General features: G+C 42.6%; 1 protein-coding gene across 3 annotated transcripts in view; it reads right to left on the bottom strand.

Moving 5' to 3' along the window:
* Positions 1-20,744, bottom strand: part of szt2 (SZT2 subunit of KICSTOR complex) — a 300,727-nt gene that overhangs the window by 105,620 nt on the left and 174,363 nt on the right. For all 3 annotated transcript variants that reach the window (XM_038793974.1, XM_038793973.1, XM_038793972.1), the window contains 5 exons: positions 12,360-12,498; positions 9,949-10,069; positions 8,498-8,627; positions 6,186-6,338; positions 3,075-3,177 (listed from right to left, as the gene is read on the bottom strand). In XM_038793974.1, the coding sequence (XP_038649902.1) occupies positions 3,075-3,177; positions 6,186-6,338; positions 8,498-8,627; positions 9,949-10,069; positions 12,360-12,498 (646 nt within the window). The remainder of the gene's footprint in view (positions 1-3,074; positions 3,178-6,185; positions 6,339-8,497; positions 8,628-9,948; positions 10,070-12,359; positions 12,499-20,744) is intronic.

The raw sequence follows: 20,744 nt of genomic DNA, 5'->3' as shown, positions 1-20,744 counted from the left end.
GATTATTTTGAATACTGCTTAGTCAAGTCAATATCAATTCCAATAGTCTATAATGCCTATATCAATCGTGGCCTAATCAAGTAATGAACAAGCAAGGTCAGTGGGGGAGGTGGTGGCACAGTGATAATGTCACTGGACTAGCAATCCATAAGGCCCAGGCTAATGCACTGGAACACGGGTTCAAATTTCACCATGGGAATTTAAATTCAATGAAATCAATTAATAAATGTGAAATTAAAAGCTAGACTCAGTAATAGTGACCATTGTCGATTGTTGTAAAAACCCATCTGCTTCACTAATGTCCTTGAGGGAAGGAAATCTGCATCCTTACCTGGTCTGGTTGACAAGTGTCTCCAGACAAACAGAAATGAGGCCGACTCTTAAGTAGCCTCTGAAACAGCATAGCAAGCCACTCAATTGCATATAACCATGATGAAATCTGAAAGGAATTAAACCATTGACCAAGGCACCACTGTGCTACGTTGCCATCTGGTAACACTAGTCAGTGCTTTTCAGAGTCTGAAGGATGCAGAAAACTGGAAAATCTGCTGTCCACATGGAAATACTCCAGCAATTCTGGTTGCTGGAGGTCAATCAACTCAATGCCAGGACAAGTGTTCCTGAGGGTAGTGGCCAAAGCTCAATCATCAGCTGCTGCATCAATGGCCTTCCTTCCATCACAAGGTCAGAAGTGGGGATGTTCGCTGATGACTGCACAATGTTCAGTGCTATTCGCAACTACTCAGGTACTGAAGCAGTCCATGCCCATATGCAACAAGGCCTGGAAAACATTCAGGCCTGGACTGATAAGTGACGAGTAACATTCGTGCCACACAAGACCAAGGCAATGGCCATCTCCAACAAGAGAGAATCCAACCGTCATCCATTGACATTCAATGGTACCATTGCTGAATCCTGATGGTGGGGGCAAGGGGAATTGGATAAGCAGATGACGTGAAAAGAAAGAAGGTGAGGGGGTGGGGGGGGGGGGGGGGGGGGCAATGGGGCTAATGATTTGCTTGCTCTTCCACAGAACTGGCATGCCCTGACGGGCCAAATGGCCTAATTATTTGCTGTAACTACTCTATGATTATATAATATCAGTAATAATCATAGTAATAATCTTTATTATTGTCACAAGTAGGCTTACATTAACACTGCTAAGATGTTACTGTGAAAATCTGCTAGTCGCCACACTCTGGTGCCTGTCTGGGTACACAGAGGTAGAGTTCAGAATGCCCAATTCACCTAACAAACACATCCTTCAGGACATGTGGGAGGAAACAAGAGCACCCGGAAGAAACTCACGCAGACATAGGGTGAAATGAAAATTGAAATTAAATGAAAATCGCTTATTGTCACGAGTAGGCTTCAAATGAAGTTACTGTGAAAAGCCCCTAGTTGCCACATTCCGGCGCCTGTTCGGGGAGGCTGGTACGGGAATTGAACCGTGCTGCTGGCCTGCCTTGGTCTGCTTTCAAAGCCAGCGATTTAGCCCTGTGCTAAACAGCCCCAGTGAACGTGCAGTAATACTAGTCAGTGCTTTTCAGAGTCTGAAGGATGGAGAAACTGGAAAATCTACTATCCACATGGGAATACACATGAATTCAGATGCTGTTACTGTCTTAGATTTCTGGCTGTGTGTGGCTAAATCAACAAAATTATTACTTCTGAACCGTGTGTGCACCATCTTTTTCTGCTGATGCTAAACACATGATTTATCTTCAAATCAGATACAAAATAAGCAAGACCTTGGCGCAGCTTGTATGCGAACTAAGAGTCTAGGAGAGCATAATGAACCATGCTTGTACTGCATCAGTTGTAATTGTACATGGTTTTTTTTAGAAAGCTATTTATTTTCTGTTTTTGTCATTCTACAGAGAGATCAATCGTTTCAGCAAAAACATTAATGAGACGTGGCAGAAGCAGAAAAGATGAAGAGAGATGTACATGTATTACTGGTTTGGCCTATTTTTAGATAGTTTGAAAATAAATAAATGACTAAACTGCTTTGTCATTGCTGCACGCAAATGAGGAAAATCACAATTAAGGACATGTTACAGTGGTTAGCCACTCAGCCCCATGAGCTTGTTCTATCATTTAGTTAGACCATGCCTGACTGTTCTTCAGTATTTATCTGCCTTTGTTTACATGTCTCAATACATTTAACTAACAAACATTATTGATCCCAGTCTTCACAATTTCAACTGGCTCCAGCAATCACTTTCGGGGGAACAAGTTGCAGATTTCCACTGCTCTTTGTGTAAGTGCTTGCCACTGAACATTTTTACTCCAAAGAGCTTAGTTCTAATTTAAACATAATGCTCTCCCCCGTTCTGTGTTTTTTTAAAGGAAGAGTAATGTTACACTTTCACACAACCAAGATACTGATAATCAGTAATGGTGTTATGCCCCACAAGAGCTCAACTGAGAAAGGATTATTTCCACTGAATGTTTAGTTGGAACTCCTAAGATCCAAAATGTACATATTGCAGAGGTAAACGTACTTTAAAGACCACAAAAGGTAGATAACTATAGTCAGTAGAAAAGTAAACTGATGATTGCATGTTAAATATCAGGCATATGAAATTATAAAAATGAAATCAGATAGGAAATACAAATTAGGTGGTGATAGTATTTCCATATTCTTAATTTAACATTTTACTTGTATGCAATGCAATAAGAAATCAATTAGTATATCATATAACAACAAAGACACCCTGGAATGATTTCAAAACTATAATCACCTCCCAAGCTTTGCTTTGCATTTCAGAATGTTACCCAAACACACTGGACAGAATTCCTGTTGTTCCTTTGAAAAATATTTTTGGCTCATTTATGTTCCTAAAGGAAAGGAACACCAACGTGGTACGCTGAACATTTTTCCACGTCTGGCGTCCCGTAAGAAAGACACCCGAGTTCAGGAATATGACAGGTTCAACCCTTGAGGCATGAATACAATCTTTCCTGTTTCTCATGCTTTATCCGGTCATATGACTGTAGTGCACACTGCCAATTTAGTGCCAATTGATGCAGCATCAGAACAGGCCGCGTCCTTTGGATTGCCTCCTTACCTGAGGTAAAATACAGACGTTGTGGCCCTTTCTTGGTATACAAACATGTTTTTCCTGTTCACAACTGAAAAAGCATTTAAAACAGATCTCAGGGCTTGAATAGCTGAAAAAAAGAAGTAAACAGGTTACATGTTAAATGAGGTATTTGGAATATGCGCAGGATTTTGAGAGAAATACAAGTCATACAGGATCAGGAAGGATATTTACACTGCAACAATGCAGGACTCCCTTTCTCTCTCAAGTATTTAATCAATTCCTGCTTAAAGGCCTTTATTTAATTATCTTCCTTTGACTTGATCGTTTTTGGTCAAGTGTCTGGAACAGATCAATAGATCTAGCCATTCAACTCAAATGCAAGTTAGTTCTGTGGTTGATTTTATGGTGCAAGGAAATGTGGACTTTTCTTCGGAATGCCGAAAGGGTGCGTAGGTGGGGAAGGTGGGGCTGATGTTTTCGGTGGTGGCTTCAAGTTGCCAGACATGACACAGAGACCCACTGACTGTGGAAGCTGATTGGGTGGAACATGCTTGTTTGGCAGCTGAAGTTGCATGGGTGAACACCATTTTGAATGTTGTCAGTATTTGACCACCTATAAAATCAAATAATCCTACAATTGTACACCACTCAAGGAGGTGATTCAGCCCATTAGGTCAGCTTCAACTCTTTTGAAGAGCAATCCGGTTAATCCCACTTCCATGCCTTTTCCATATTTCCTTGAAACACTTTCTCCTTCAAACCTTCGCTGTACTCCCTCTATGGCAATAATATCTTTCTTACGGTAAGAGGGTCAAAAGGGCACACATGACTCCATGTGCGGTCTAACCAATGTTCTATACAAATAAAGCAAAACTTTGCTACTCCTGTACTTAATTGCTCTTTCAATAAAGACTAGCACACCATTAGCTTTCCTGCTGCTTTCTGCTTTCAATGGCAGCACAGCTGAACAGTGGTTAGTACTGCTGCCTCACAGCACCAGGGACCCGGGTTCAATTACAGCCTTGGGTGACTGTCAGTGTGGACTTTTTACTTTCTCCCCGTGTCTGCATGGGTTTCCTCAGGGTGCTCCGGCTTCCTCCCACAGTCCAAAGATGTACGAGTTAGATGGATTGGCCATGCTAAATTGTCCCTTAGTGTCCAGGAATGTGCAGGTTAGTATATGGTGATAGGGCAGGGTGGACGGGGGGTGGATAGGGGTAGAGTGCTCTTTTGAAGGATCGGTGCAGACCCGATGGGCCAAATGGCCTCTTTCTGCACTGTCGGAGTTCTATGTTTGTACAATACCTTATTGAAAACTGCTTTGAATCTGCATCCACCACCACATTCCAAATCTTAACCACGCGTTACATAAAGAACAGTTTTCCCTCATGTCCCCATTGGTCTTTAGCCACAGGTCGATGTTGAGAGGTTGTTTCCTCTTGTTGGAGAGTCTAGAACCAGGGGGCATAATCTCAGAGTAAGGGTCACCTATTTATGATAGAGATTAGGAGGAATTTCTTCTCTCAGAGGATAGTTAATCTGTGGAATTCTTTACTGCAGAGGGGTGTAGAGGCTGGGTTGTTAAGCATGTTCAAGGCTGAGATAGAGAGATTGTTAATCAGTACAGGAATCAAGAATTATGGGGATGAAGTGGAAAATGGAGTTGGGGATTTCATATCAGATCAGTCATGATTTCATTGAATGGCAGAGCAGACTTGATGGGCCGAATGGCCTGCTTCTGGTCCTACATCTTATGATCAATTACCGTACGGCTATGTCCTTTGATATTGATCCTTCAGCCATTGGAAACAGTTTCAATTGACTTTCTCTATCAAAACCCTTTATGATTCGAAGCAGTTCTATCACTGCTCCTCTTGGTATTATATACTACAACTCTAGCTTCTTAATAATAATAATAATAAATCTTTATTATTGTCACAAGTCGGCTTACATTAACACTGCAATGAAGTTACTGAAAAAGATCCTGGCGCCTGTTCGGGTACACTGGTGGAGAATTCAGAATGTCCAAATTACCTAACAGCATGTCTTTCGGGACTTGTGAAAAGAAACCAGAGCACCCGGAGGAAACCCACACAACAGACACAGGGAGAACATGTGCAGACTCTGCACAGGTGGTGACCCAAGCTGGGAATCGAACCTGGGACCTGGCGCTGTGAAGGAACAGTGCTAACCACTGTGCTAATGTGCCACCCCTCAGCCTATCCATAACTGGAACTCACAGCACCCCCCCCCCCCCCCCCCCCGGATTCCTAGAACCGTTATGGTAAATATCCTTTGCATCCTCTTTACATTCTTCTAAAAATGTGGTGCCCAGAGTTGAATGCAATATTACTGCTGGGACTGAACTAGCATTTGGCTTTTGTAATCTAATTATGAAGGAAATAACATAGGAAAATGCTGAAAACACCCAATCAGAAATGCTTTGTGGATAGAAGTGAAAAAGATAACGTTTCAGGGGCGGCTTTTCATCACAGCCAAGTTGCTGTGATTGGTTTGCTGGGTGTTCCCTGCACCTTTGATTTTGCTCCAGATTTCCATCACTTGCGGCATTTGATTTTTTTCCCCCCTCGAATTACGACAGGCGCTATGGCGAATATAGTTTTGTTTTGGAATATTGTGAAAGGCATGTGAAGCTATATCTTGATAAATATTCCAACCGTTCAGTCTGGGTCATCAGGGATATGAAGGGAATCATAGACTGCGAAGGTAGCAAATGGTCACATAGGAATTAATTAATGACTGTCCTTCAAAGGTCAGTTTTATATTGAATGTACATTTTTGGCATTTGAAAGAGACTAGTAAAGCTCAATATTACTGTCAATATCCTGTTCATTTACCTGTCCTTATTCAAATAATTTTGCCTCGTATCCTAGGGAGCAGTCAGATAGAGTACATATTCTTCCACCTTAGCAAAAACAAGATCACATACATGGCAACCTGTGATATATTCTAGTAGGCCAAAACGCATTGACAAAGGTCCTCTATTCAACCAATGAGTTATGCTATATTTACCTAGATACTGAGCAGGTAAAGGCTCACTCTGTTTCATGGGAGGGGGCAATGGCACCAAACCCAATTAAATAAATAGTGTGAAATCACCAAAGGTTAGCACACCTCTTGCGACACCCATATTAGGTCCCATCTTGAGTCGAGGATGAATGTGTATGATGGTCTTCCATACCACTTCACAGGAAAAATGTCCTGGCATGAAATGCATCGTAGCAGCCAAGTAATCCCTTGACTGGTAGTTATCATCTGCTGAATAATCTGTAGTGAATGGAGCAAAAATATGAAACAATAAAATTTTGAAAACACCAAATCGATAGAATGTAAGATGTGTTGTGCATCTGGTTTTCTCCCACAGTCCAAAGATGTGCAGATTAGGTGGATTGGCCATGCTAAATTGCCCTTAGTGTCCAGAAAAGGTTGGTGGGGATACTGGGTTACGGGTGAGGTGTGGGCTTGGGTAGGGTGCTCTTTCCTAGGGGTGGTGCGGACTCGATGGGCCGAATTGGTCTGCTTCTGCACTGTAAATTCTATGATTATCTTTCTTGGGGAGAGAGTTAATTACTGGAATCCTGGGTGGAATCTTACCAGAATTTGGCAAAGTGTCAGGCTCAGACAGAAAACTGGCACTTAACTCTAGTTGCACAGACCAGTTTTCTCTCCAATTCTTGAGCCTGCTTGGCAAAAAAGTGCGAGTGGTGGGCACGGTTTACGACATCACCCTGGTGGAGCCTCTTAAAAGCCGGGAACAGGCTCTAAACAGATCAGGGTGCCATCTTTAACTGCGGCTGCAGTCTACTGGCCATCCGGACAGTTATCACCGGCAACACCTCCCCACATGTATTCGCAATGTCTGGGCATGTCCCCAGAGGCTAATAGTATCTCTGCGCCCCCCCAAGGAATCCCTTTGACTGCCTCACGCCTGGCCCAACCTGTTGTAAACCTCGCTGACAATATTTAGTGAGGAAGGAATCATTTGGCTGGCGGGCAGTAAATACATAGAAATGTATTAAAATTTATTAAAATGCGGTTAGGCCGCGAATCTCGTGGCACCGGTGCAAGAGGCAGGGAAAAGCGGGAAACGTGATCTCCCTGGCAAGAATCGCATTTCCCGATTCTTGTGAGATTTTCCACACTCGTCACTGGTCCCACGAGCGCTGAATGCAGCCTCAAGATTCTGTCTTATAATTAAAGACAATGGGCGGGATTCTCCGACCCGGCGAATTCCGCAGGATTCCGCAACTTCCGGTTGGCCCGACACCGGAATGGTTCACGCCGTTCTTGGCACCGGAACATCCTGCCAATTGCGGGAGAATCCCGCCCAATGTGACTGAGTACCTAAAAGAAATTTGAGCTGATTAGAGAGATAACATGTATTTTTAAAGTGGCGGCCATTTCCAACAAAACTAATTGAATTTTTGTGGAAGTAACTGAAGTAATAGAGAAGAGAATTCTACAGATGTAGTATATATGGTCTTCCATAAAGCAATCAATAAGATTCATGATAAGAAACTATTTGATAAAATCAAAGCTTATAGAATTGAAGACAAATTCATGATTGTCCAGCCATTTAGGGAAGAAGTAAGATTACACTGCTTCACCAAGGGATGACTGAAGTGCAGAATCCTCGCTCATAAAAAGCAGAAGACGCTAGCTCAATTAATAATTTTAATCCTGAGCTTGATAGATTTTTGCTTGCTAAGACTACTAAGGGATATCGAGGCAAGGTTGGGGGCATTAATAGAATACAGATCAAGTAATGAATAACTGGAAAGATGAGGTTGCATGGCCTGCTGTTGTTATGATGCTCCCTCCCTCACAGCATCATTTGAAAATGAAAAATGAAATGAAATGAAATGAAATGAAAATCGCTTATTGTCACGAGTAGGCTTCAATGAAGTTACTGTGAAAAGCCCCTAGTCGCCACATTCCGGCGCCTGTCCGGGGAGGCTGGTATGGGAATCAAACTGTGCTGCTGGCTTGCTTGGTCTGCTTTAAAAGCCAGCGATTTAGCTGAGTGAGCTAAGCCAGCCCCTTTTGGCACAGGAGGCGGCCATCTGGCCCATTGTGTCTTCACCGGGTAATGTAATGTATTATTTTTCACTTTCAGAGACGATTGGAAAATATGTTAGGCATCCTACTAATTCTCCAGTTAAGTGTTTCCTACAATTAGGGGTTTGTTGTTTAACCCGGATACGACAATCCATAATCCATGATGGTGCATCATAAAAGACCACTATGAGGAATTAAATTGAGAATACTAATGTTGGAAAGTTTTACTTGGAAATATTTGATTCTAGAATTTCATCCTGCAGATTACTTAGCATTTGAGCATCGCTAAACGATAACCTGAAACGAGACACGAAAATGAACATATGAATTAAATACAAATTTTGGTAATTAGGAATGTGTTTGCATACCATCACTAGCAGTAGCTCGTGGACGATATGAAGGGTAAGGGGTTTCATTCTTCCAGATGTCCTCTTCACTCTCAGCGACAAGCAATGAGTTACACACATGGCTATCATGCAGATCCTGCAGCAGCAGGCGCTGTGACAAATGAATAAAAGGAGAAAAAACATAGATTACTGAACAGAATATGGAATGATGCAGATAAAAGCTACATATTGCAGATGCTGGAAATCTAAAATAAAAACAGAAAAGGCTGGATAAACTCAGCAGGTCTGGCGGCATCTGTGGAAAGAGAAACAGAGTTAACATTTTGAGTCCATATGACCCTTCTACAGAACGGCGTTATCAACCACGTTACAGGCCAAGCATCATCACACAGTGTACACTGTATTGTCAAAGGCAAGTTGTCAAGAGTGAAACGGTCAGCCAATTTGGAAATGCCAAGTCTAAGGGTTTGTCAAGTCGTGTCAAGTAAAACTAAATGAGTTCATTTCTTGCACTGGGACTTTGCCAACATTAATTTCACTTAGAATTCTTCCCAGATATCTGCGAAAGAATAAGCAGTAATGTGCCTGGATATTTAACAAGTATTTTGCCTCAGTGTTTACAAAACAGACGGATACTAGGCAGGAAGTATATCCAGAATTGGCGAAAAGTGAGAAGAGAGATATATTATAATTAAGGACATAATATTAAAGAAGCCAGCTAAACAAAAGGAGGACAGAGTGCCTGGATCTGATGGAATAGATCCAAGAATCCGGAGCACAAGTGTTGGAAAAAGTGGCAAATTCTTAATTATCTATCAGTTAATTTCATTGCTTCTTGGGTGGATCAAGATATTGGGACGGTCATAGTGTTGGCTCACACTGCAGAATATTCACGCCCCTTGAACTAAACACTCAGGCTAATGCGCAACAGACCTGCAGTACAGCTGGAATGCCTGGAAACTGTTGGTTAAAATTAATCATTTCAAACCAATTGTGATGGCAGATTTCAACCTGTTGAGTTGACGCCCAGGATTTGTGCACAGAATTCCACCACTACCCACCAGGGTCCCCAGAAGCCACCTTCAGATCAACATTGAGGCCAATTCTCTTCCAAACTTTAAACCAATGCTCAATCTCAAGTCAACCTCGACCTCAATGCTCATGTCCGAGAACACGCACGAACAGACTCAAAAGCAGCTTCTTCCCCACTGTCACCAGACTCCTAAATGACCCTCTTATGGACTGACCTCATTAACACTACACCCTGTATGCTTCATTCGATGCCAATGCTTATGTAGTTCCATTGTATATCTTGTGTTGCCCGATTATGTATTTTCTTGAATTTTGTTTAATTCCCTTTTCTTCCCATGTACTGAATGATCTGTTGAGCTGTTTGCAGAAAAATACTTTTCACTGTACCTCGGTACACGTGACAATAAACAAATCTAATCCAACTTTATGTCTATGATTACCTGGTTGACTACACGGCAGATTTCGCCAATTTTTTTAATCACTGTTCGATAGAGGCGCAAATATTCCAGTTCTTCTTCTTCTTCATCAACTGCAGATTCATCCTTTATCCCAATAAGATTTCTAGAAAATACAAAACAAACTACAGAATTTTTATCATTCTCTTTCAAAGCCACATTAATCCTGGAAAGAAGATTAGATGGTGTGTTAAGATACTGGACTAGACCCCAACATTCGTTAGGAAAAACAGATGAGAACCCCAACAATTATTTTTAATTTGTAAAACTGTTCAGAAAAGATACGTCACTCCAGGAATGACTCTGACCAATAGGTGTCTTTTATGTTGAAACAAACTTTAATTTAAACACAGAATTAACCGCATTAACATCAAAGAAATAGCTTTACAATAATAAGTTAAACCATTCTTATTCACAAGGGAAAATTTAAACTGACTACCCATACCTGTTCTTAACTCCAACTAAGCAATTGAATACAGTTCATGTGCCACTTATAAATAAAGTTAAAAAGACAGGTTTACTTGCTTAGCTGTGTAAACTTTTGGAGAGAGTTCCTTTCAAGAGCAGATCCAGTAAACTTCCATTTTTTCAAGCTCAAATCCTATAGCAAATTGCAAAACTACAGACAGACCTGGTTCCTCCCATTAATCACATCATCTGTATCCCATTAGGTTTCATGATCTGCTTATCAAGGACTAAACACCATATGTCTCATAAATGATCTATACTCCAGCAAATCTCCAGCAATCAAAACATGATTCCATTAGCCCTTTATCTGTAACATAATACTATTTGGACCTCTCACCTCCACTTAAATGTACAGTAAGTTTGTCATATTATATGGCCCACGGATAACCTCATGGTGCTCCACTTCTCCAGCTTCCACACTAAACACATTAAAGAAGCAATCGCCTATGGACAAGCCCTCTGCATACACAGGATCTGCTCAGTCAAGGAGGAGCGTAACAGGCATCTACAGCTGCTGAAAGATGCCCTCGTACGAATGGGATATGGCGCTCAACTCATCGATCGACGATTCCAACGCGCCACAGCAAAAAAACACACCGACCTCCTCGGAAGACAAACACGGGACATAACCGACAGAGTACCCTTCGTCGTCCAGTACTTCCCCGGAGTGGAGAAAGTACAACATCGTCTTCGCAGCCTTCAACATATCATCGAAGAAGATGAACATCTTGCCAAGGTCATTCCCACACCCCCACAACTTGCCTTCAAACAACCGCACAACCTCAAACAAACCATTGTTTGCAGCAAAATATGCAGCCTTCAGTACAGCGATCACGACACCACACAACCCTGCCATGGCAATCACTGCAAGATGTGCCGGATCATCGACATGGGTACCACCATTACACGCGAGAACACCACCCACCAGGTACCTGGTACATACTCGTGCGACTCAGCCAACGTTGTCTATCTCATACGCTGCAGGAAAGGATATCCCGAAGCGTGGTACATTGGCGAGATCATGCAGACACTGCGACAACGGATGAACGGACATCGCGCGACGATCGCCAGGCAGGAATGTTCCCTTCCAGTTGTGGGAACACTTCAGCGGTCAAGGGCATTCAGCCTCTGATCTCCGGGTAAGTGTTCTCCAAGGCGGCCTTCAGGACGCGCGACAATGCAAAATCGCCGAGCAGAAACATATAGCCAAGTTCCGCACACATGAGTACGGCCTTAACCGGGACCTTGGATTCATGTCGCATGATATTCATCCCCCACCATCTGGCCTGGGCTTGCGAAATCCTACCAACTGTCCTGGCTTGAGACAATTCACACCTCTTTAACCTGGGGTTACCCCTATCTCTGGATCTGTAAATACTTAATTACCTGCAAATGCTCACATTCAAAGCATTGTCTCGCATCTTTGACTTTGTCTATATATATGTTTCTGGAACATACCTCTTCATTCACCTAAGGAAGGAGCAGTGCTCCGAAAACTAGTGATTTGAAACAAACCTATTGGACTTTAACCTGGTGTTGTAGGACTTCTTACTGTATATAATATGACATACTTACTATACATTTGAGTGGAGGTGAGAGGTCCAAATAGTATTATGTTACAGATAAAGGGCTAATGGAATCATGTTTTGATTGCTGGAGTGTAGATCATTTATGGGAGGAATGGTGTTTAGTCCTTGATAAGCAGATCATGAAACTTAATGGGATACAGATGATGTGATTAATGGGAGGAACCAGGTCTGTCTGTAGTTTTGCAATTTGCTATAGGATTTGAGCCTGAAAAAATGGAAGTTTACTGGATCTGCTCTTGAAAGGAACTCTCTCCAAAAGTGTGCTCACCCCAGTCCAATGCCAGCATCTGCACATCATATTATATACAGATATACATTTGGCTACCATCTTATACTCACCGTGTGTGAGAGTAAACTTTAACTCGATCATGGTGAATTCTGATGATCAGCCAAAACTCAGGCATCAGTGGGCATTTGGGGTCCTGTTCGTTCATAGTGGCACCTTCGCACTCCGAATCACTGCTACCTCCATCATAACCTGTACACGGCCCAGAAAAGAGAGTTAAAGTCCAAGCTGATTCAGATCTGGCCAAAATGACAGGCTAAAATTGCTTAAGTAATAAACAGAGTATTAACAATCTCTATACTAGGAAAATATCAAAACTCAAATATCTCAATCCAGAGGTCAAAAGCACTCCTACCCCAAATTATCTTGGCGAGTACATGCAGTGGACAATGGTGTGCTGAACCAGAGAAATCAGGAAAGCTACAGGTCCAATCCTGAATTTGGGTGGGGTGGAGTGGCTGCCTGGTAGGTCTCAGATGAGCTGTCAATTGATCTCAGTAAATGTGGGTAAAAAGGGAGACGTCAGCCACGGTTTCTGTCTGTGTTGATCATCCAGTGATCTAGAATTGCATGAATGCCTTCTATGCAAATATTACTCCGGCTCAGGCATGAACAACAACTGGTGCAGTAAGACAAAATATTGTGGCCATCTCTCATGGAACTTCATCTTAGCATGAACGGTCTCCATCATAAAGAGTAAGGTTAAAGAAAATAGGGACCAAAATGTTGAATCTGCATGGCATTTAGGGATCACTCACCAACGGACAATCATTTATTCGATGAGCAAGTCATCGGACACTGCCCCATTAAGACAATTTACGTATTGGGTATCTAAACTTGATCCTCGCCAGGTTGTAATGCATTTGATTAAGTTCATACTAACACAGCATAATAATGATGATGGGCAACTCTTAATAGTTGATTTGTAGGTCAGCCCAAAGCGTAATGCTCCAATAAGTTTGTCTACAATTGCAACAAGACAGTAATGTTTTGTGAAAAGCATACAAATTACTTCAGGCGACCCTTGAAGTACAGCTGAAATAAATCTTTGTCTGGATGCAGCCACAGTACAGAAGGAATTAACCCTTTACTTCATTTGTTATTTCTCAGTCAGAAAGCACTGGCTCCCGTAATACAGCGGATGGATAGTTTGCAGCCCGCCTTCGAATATCTGCAGCACTTAACAGGCATGTCTCTTTGCTGCTTGTTGACAAAACTATGATTTTGCACCTTCCCCTACCTGACTCTTTGAAGAATACAGAGACAATCAAATACTATGAAAAGACAGAGTCCTTCCAAGTTCAAGACTGCAAATAGTAGAAAAATTTAATAGAACTGAAAGAACAATAAAGATATGGAACTACACAGCAATTCTGCCATAGGCTTAAGAGACAGGTTGCTATTTCTGGCACTTTAAAGCCAACATTAACCTGCCTTTTCCATTGATCCATCGATTTCCAAATGTCCGCCAATTTATTTCCGTCATTTTTTCTTTATAGAATCATAAAATCGGCAGTGCAGAACAAAGAACAAGAACAAATAAAATTATAGCACAGGAACAGGCCCTTCGGCCTCCCAGCCTGCGACGATCCAGATCCTTTATCTAAACCTGTCGCCAATTTTCCAAGGATCTACTTCCCTCTGTTCCCCGCCCATTCATATATCTGTCGAGATGCATCTTAAATTACGCTATCGTGCCCACCTCTACCACCTCCGCTGGCAAAGCATTCCAGGCATCCACCACCCTCTGTGTAAAAAACTTTCCACGCACATCTCCCTTAAACTTTCCCCCTCTCACCTTGAAATCGTGACACCTTGTAATTGGCACCCCCACTCTTGGAAAAAGCTTGTTGCTATCAACCCTGTCCATTCCTTTCATAATTTTATAGACCTCAATCAGGACTCCCTCAACCTCCGTCTTTCCAATGAAAACAATCCTAATCTACTCAACCTTTCTTCATAGCTAGCACCCTCCATACCAGGCAACATCCTAGTGAACCTCCTCTGCAACCTCTCTAAAGCATCCACATCCTTCTGGTAAAGTGGCGACCAGAACTGCACGCAGTATTCCAAATGTGGCCTAACCAAAGTCCTATACAACTGTAACCTGAGCTGCTGACTCTTGTACTCAATACCCCGTCCGATGAAGGCAAGCATGCTGGATGCCTTCTTGACCACTCTATCGACATGCGTTGCCACCTTCAGGGTACAATGGACCTGAACTCCCAGATCTATCTGTACATCAATTTTCCCCAGGACTCTTCCATTGACCGTATAGTCCGCTCTTGAATTGGATCTTCCAAAATGAATCACCTCGCATTTGCCTGGATATATTTCTATCTGCCATTTCTCTGCCCAACTCTTCAATCTATCTATATTTTGCTGTGTTTTCTGACAGTCCCCCTCGCTATCTGCAAGTCCACCAATCTTAGTATCATCGACAAACTTGCTAATCAGACTACCCATACCTTCGTCCAGATCATTTATGTATATCACAAACAACAGTGATCTGAGCACAGAACGCTGTGGAACACCACTAGTCACCAGAAGGAGGACATTTGGCCCATCGAGTCTGCCGACTCTTGGAAAGAGCACCCTTCTTAAGCCCAGGACACCACCCTATCCCCGTAAACCCAGTAACCCCTCTTAACCTTTTGGACATGGGCAACCCACCTAGCCTGCACATCTTTGGACTATGGGAGGAAATCGGAGCACTCAGAGGAAATCCACGCAGACATGGGGAGAAAGTGTAAATTCCACACAGACAGTGACCCGAGGCCGGAATTGAACCGGGGTCACTGAAGCAGTGAGTCAGCAGTGCTAACCACTGTGCTACCCTTTATTTCCTTATTTCCATTAGTTGACAGAATTGTTAGTTTTAAAGTGTTTCGTATTTCAATGTCCGCCTCTTTGTGGGGAAAACTTCTGGATTTCACTAGGAAGCAGCCCAGTGATATGAATTAAATCATGAATTCACTGTACATGAACAGGCAGGCACTGATCCATGTTCCACCACTCCCTAGAATCCCTTTAGTGCAGAAGGAGGCCATTCGGCTCATCGAGTCTACACTGATCATCCCAAAGAGCAGCATACCGAGGCACACTCTCCTGTCATACCCCATAATCCTGCAACCCCATATAAACCCTAACCTGCATATCTTTGGGTTGTGGGAGGAAACCGGAGCACCCGGAGGAAACCCACACAGACATGGGGAGAACATGCAAACTCCACACAGACATCATCCAAGACTGGAATCGAACCCGGGTCCCCGGTGCTGTGAGGCAGCAGTGCTAACCACTGTGCCGCTGTGCTGTCCTCCATGATGCAGCAATTTGGAAATTGACTGTCGAGCAAGAATACATACATACGGACATACACCCATACAAACTAGGAGCAGAATTAAGCCATTCGGCCCCTTCAGCCTGTTCCGCCATTCAATAATTTCACGGATGATCAGATGGCAGCCTGAACTCCACGCTCCACCTAACCTGGATAACTGTTAATCAAGAATCCACCAGCCACTACTTTAAAAGTATTCATTGACCTTGCATTCACCACTCTCTGATGAAGAGAGTTCCAATGATTCATGACCCTCAAGAGAAAAAAATTCTTCTCATGTCTATCTTAAATGGGAAACCCCTGGGAGACTGTGATCCTCAAGCAAAATCTCAAGCAAGGTTTTAATGAGAAACGTTTAACGAGGACCATATAAAAAATACATTTTTCTACCAACTTAGCCAAACGTTGCTTTATTTTTGGCATCAAATTACAATTATTTCATGATCCATTAACTTGGAAGAATCACTTTTTATGAAAACAGCAATTTGATTTTACAATTTTATAATTGGTGTAAGTTTTGACTTTTTGAATCTTCGGTATTTCTCTTTAAAGTTAAAAATAATTTCCAAACGCAACAATGAAGTTTTTGTGCAAACTTCAATGCAACAAGATGGAGTCCAAATTCTTCAATTAATAATTTATCCCAGACATACCACCCAAATGTCAGTTGTGTATCAGAGGTGGCAATCTCATCTAAAACAGATGATTTTTGGCTTCAAGTCCTACTCCAGAGGCTTGAGCACAAAAATAAAAGCAAATTACTGCGGATGAAATGAAATGAAAAATGAAAATCACTTATTGTCACGAGTAGGCTTCAATGAAGTTACTGTGAAAAGCCCCTAGTTGCCACATTCCGGCGCCTGTCCGGGGAGGCTGGTACGGGAAATCCCAACGATTTAGCTTCTCAAAGCTAGAGAGAATTGGAAATAGGGTCAGATTTACACTGTGGGGTGGGGGAGGGGTGGTGTAGCGGTGGGGCTGGATGAGGGGGGCAGCAATAGGTGGAGATAGACAAAGAGGACAGAAAATAAAAGGAATGTAAATGAGGGTGATTAAAGCAAAGGAGGTTGCTGATAATGGCACATAAAGAGACTAGAATGTGCGAATGGCAGAACAAAGGTGAGCAGTGTGTAAAGGGCATCTCGGGACAGTTGGCCCAAGTGAAGTGGGGGGAGGGAAGGGGAACAATGGCGAGGGGAAAACAGATCAATGGAAAAAATGAAAATTAAAATAAATTGACAGAAATAAAAATGGGGTAAAGGTGATGGAGAGAGTTCACAGTCTGAAGCACAAAAGCAAGGCCGACAGCCCTAGGCAATCCCGAAAGACTGTCAGAATTTTCAGTTTACAGTGTTCTGCTATCTTGTACCAAGTTGAATGCCATGGATGATGCTTCATACCTTTGTGCCATATTAAACTAATTCTTTCAATATATCATTTTCAGTCTTTTCCTAACAATTCCCAATTCTGAGAACCAATCTTCCTATGTTTGAACCTTCGTTCACCCAATAATTTTAGTTATGTTTCTCTGCATCTTTTAGAACTCGTTTACATGGCTCCTGCAGAGGTTTCCAGCAGCACTCCAGCACATTGCAATCCAGCTGCAGCCTTCGTACAAGAAGATAAATTTCGGAACTTACTCTGCTCCTCTTTTTCTGCAACCAAATCATTCTTTCTTTGGCTTGACGAGATGACAGTAGTCACTACGATGACTCTCAGTTCCTGCCCTGATTAATTTTCATCGTTGTTTTCCCATCAATCTTATCTGCTATTGATTTTGCATGTAAGGTCATCACTTTACACTTTATCTATAATAAACTGTATCTAATTGCTAGCCAGTTCCCCAACAGTCTATGTCTCCCCAAAGCTTATCTGGGGGCCGATTTTGCTCAGTTTGCCAAACAGCTGATTCGCGATGTAGAGAGAGGCCAGAAGCTTGTGTTCAATTCCCATACTGGCTGAGGTTATTCATGAAGGCCCCGCCTTCTCAACCTTGCTCCTCGCCTGAGGTGTGGTGATCCTCAGGTTAAATCGCCACCGGTCAGCTCTCTCCCCTCAAAGGGGAAAGCAGGCTGTGGTCATCTGGGACAATACCTTACTTTCATAATCCACTGTATTAATCACCACTGCATTTTAGTGTTACTCACAAGTATGGCATGAAGATAACTTAAGAAAATGCGCAAGAATAACCGCCACAAAACTTAGCCTTGCAGCACTTCTTTATATTTATATAGAGCTTTTCATGGCCATCAGATTTATCAAAGTGCTTTACAGCCAGTGAAGTACTTTTGAAGTGCAGTCACTGTTATAATGTGTGGCAGCCAATTTGTAAGTAGCAAATTCGCACAGACAGCACTGCTACAATCACCAGATAATCTGCTGTGGTGATGTCAATTGAGCAATAAATATTGTCCAGGACATCAAGGATAACTCCCCTATTCTTCTTTGAAATAGTGTCATAATTTCTTAAAGGTCCGCCAACTGTACAGCTCTTACACTGCACAGGAGCACCTGCCTTGATTTTTGTACTCAAGCACTGGAGTGGAACATTGTGACTCAGATGAGAGTGCTATCAACTGAGCCATGGCTGGCAGTCGCCTGTAATTCGTTTTACGGCAAGTAACAGCCCAGAAAGTTTAAATCCAATCCATTTTTATTTGCAGACAAGGTGAAAAATAGTGCAAAATGCAAATGAATTGGCATGCATTCAGACCTGTGCGCACACAGTGTCACAATAACTCAACTTCCCTTGTCAACCAGAATCCAAATGTTCAGAAATAAGAGCTAGGGTTGTTTTGTGTTCTTTGGAGATTACCGACCCCGGCCTAAGCAGGGTGGCTAGGTAACCACCTGTACTCACTTGCATGAGAAATCCAGCTCAAAAGCTTGCTTCCCTCGACTCCCATTATGTGTCAAAGTTCTGGACCGATAAACATTTGATGTGGATCAACCGGAATGGAGAGAACTATCAAATTGTGCAGGGAATGCTAAGAAATTAATAGGGGGGAGTACGAGTAGAAGATAACACAATATAAATGTTAAAATGTTCTTTAAACACATCAGGGTCAAGAGACGGGTGCAGATGGAGAACATTTAACAGTGGCAGTGAAAAGATAATGCCTGAGGACAGGGAGATGGCAGGATTACTGAATCATTCATTTGAGACCATTTAATCAGAAAGAAACAAAGAACAAAGTTGAATCAGGGAGCTATAAAAGGAAGCAAGCAAATTGGAAATAAAAGTAAAATACTGCAGATGCTGGAGATCTGAAATAAAAACTGGAAGTTCTGGAAAACTCAGTAGTTCCAGCAGCGTCTATGGAGAGAGAAACTAAGTTAAGGCTGCGAGTGCAACATGACTTCTTCTGAATTGAATTCTAAAGTAGACTAGAAGCCCTTGGCAAAACATTAGATCTGGGGTTTTGAGTACATTGTTCATTAATCCATCTGTTCACTGCTCACGTGTGATCATTAAGCAAATAAAATGTTGGTACAGACAGCCTTTTAAGTTGTATGTGGCTTTGATAAGACAACATATGGAGTACTGCATTCAATTTTGGTTTCCTATTTATAGACAGGATAGAGGGTTTATTTACTGATCTCTTTGCAAAGCACATGAAAAGCATTGTACACATCATTATAGTTTTCACTGGCAGATACCTCATAGAAGGTGCGTCCTAGTATGTTTGCCAACTGGAGGCCATGGTGAGGTTCCACTTGTTTGGCATGAAGGAGGTCGGCTTTGTTTCCTACAATGATGACAGGAACCCTACTCTCAGGGTGCACACGGCAGACATGTTGGTGAAGATGATTGATGAGTTCAAAACTTTTGTAGTCTGTGATCGAATAAACCAATACAATTGCATCGGCCAATTGTATTGATCTGTTAAGTAGGTCATTGCAACTCAGATCTGGTCCGCTTATCTAATGGTGGGCCATAGAATCCCAACAGTGCAGGAGGCCATTTAGCCCATCGTGTCTGCACCGACCCTCAAAGAGTACTCCACCCAGACCCACTGCCCCACCCATCCCCATAACCCCGTGCATTGATCATGGCCAATCCACCTAACCTGCACCTCTTTGGACTGTGTGAGGAAACTGGCGCTCTTGGAGGAAACTCGCGCTGATATGGGGAGAACGTGCAAACTGCAGACAGATAGTTAGAAAAGGCTGGAATCGAACCCGATTCCCCCACTAACCACTGTGCCGTGAAGTTGATCCCTCAACACAGATGAGCGGTTTATAAGGAATGATTATGTACTAGAACATAGAACATAGAACAGTACAGCACAGAACAGGCCCTTCGGCCCTCAATGTTGTGCCGAGCCATGATCACCCTACTCAAACCCACGTATCCACCCTATACCCGTAACCCAACAACACCCCCCCTTAACCTTACTTTTATTAGGACACTACGGGCAATTTAGCATGGCCAATCCACCTAACCCGCACATCTTTGGACTGTGGGAGGAAACCGGAGCACCCGGAGGAAACCCACGCACACACGGGGAGGACGTGCAGACTCCACACAGACAGTGACCCAGCCGGGAATCGAACCTGGGACCCTGGAGCTGTGAAGCATTTATGCTAACCACCATGCTACCCTGCTGCCCACAAAAAAAATTTTTTTTTCCTTGGGTCTCCTTCGCCGGTTCCCCTTCAACTTAGGCTGACCGCACTGCACGTATGCAAATTCCCCCAGAACAGCTGATCAGTAGCTCTGCTCTGCTGCCCTCTGCTGGATACTCTGGTCATTTACTTTCTTATGAAGCGAATAAGAGCGATTTGATATAGATTCTTACATTTTTCCAAAGTTCTAGAGAAATTAGATCCAAAAGGTTTTTCTGTCGGGTGTGGAATTCAATGACTGGAGATACACCATAAATATAAGGGTGTCAATTAAACAAATGTGTGCAACATGCTTTCAGTAGAAAAGTGATAGAAATCCAGCTGAGGTACTGGAATGGATATAGTACCATACTGTGGCAGCATGAGAGATGATGCAAGAGAAAAAACAGTAAAGAATGAATGCTTTCACTAGTCACAATAGAAAGAACAATACAATGCTTTTATACAGCAAGGGAAATAACAGCTAACA

The sequence above is a fragment of the Scyliorhinus canicula genome, chromosome 4 (assembly GCF_902713615.1).
Source record: "Scyliorhinus canicula chromosome 4, sScyCan1.1, whole genome shotgun sequence".
NCBI lineage: Eukaryota > Metazoa > Chordata > Chondrichthyes > Carcharhiniformes > Scyliorhinidae > Scyliorhinus > Scyliorhinus canicula.
The sequence above is the reverse complement of the archived record's forward strand: the minus strand, read 5'-3'. Positions and strand labels throughout refer to the sequence as shown.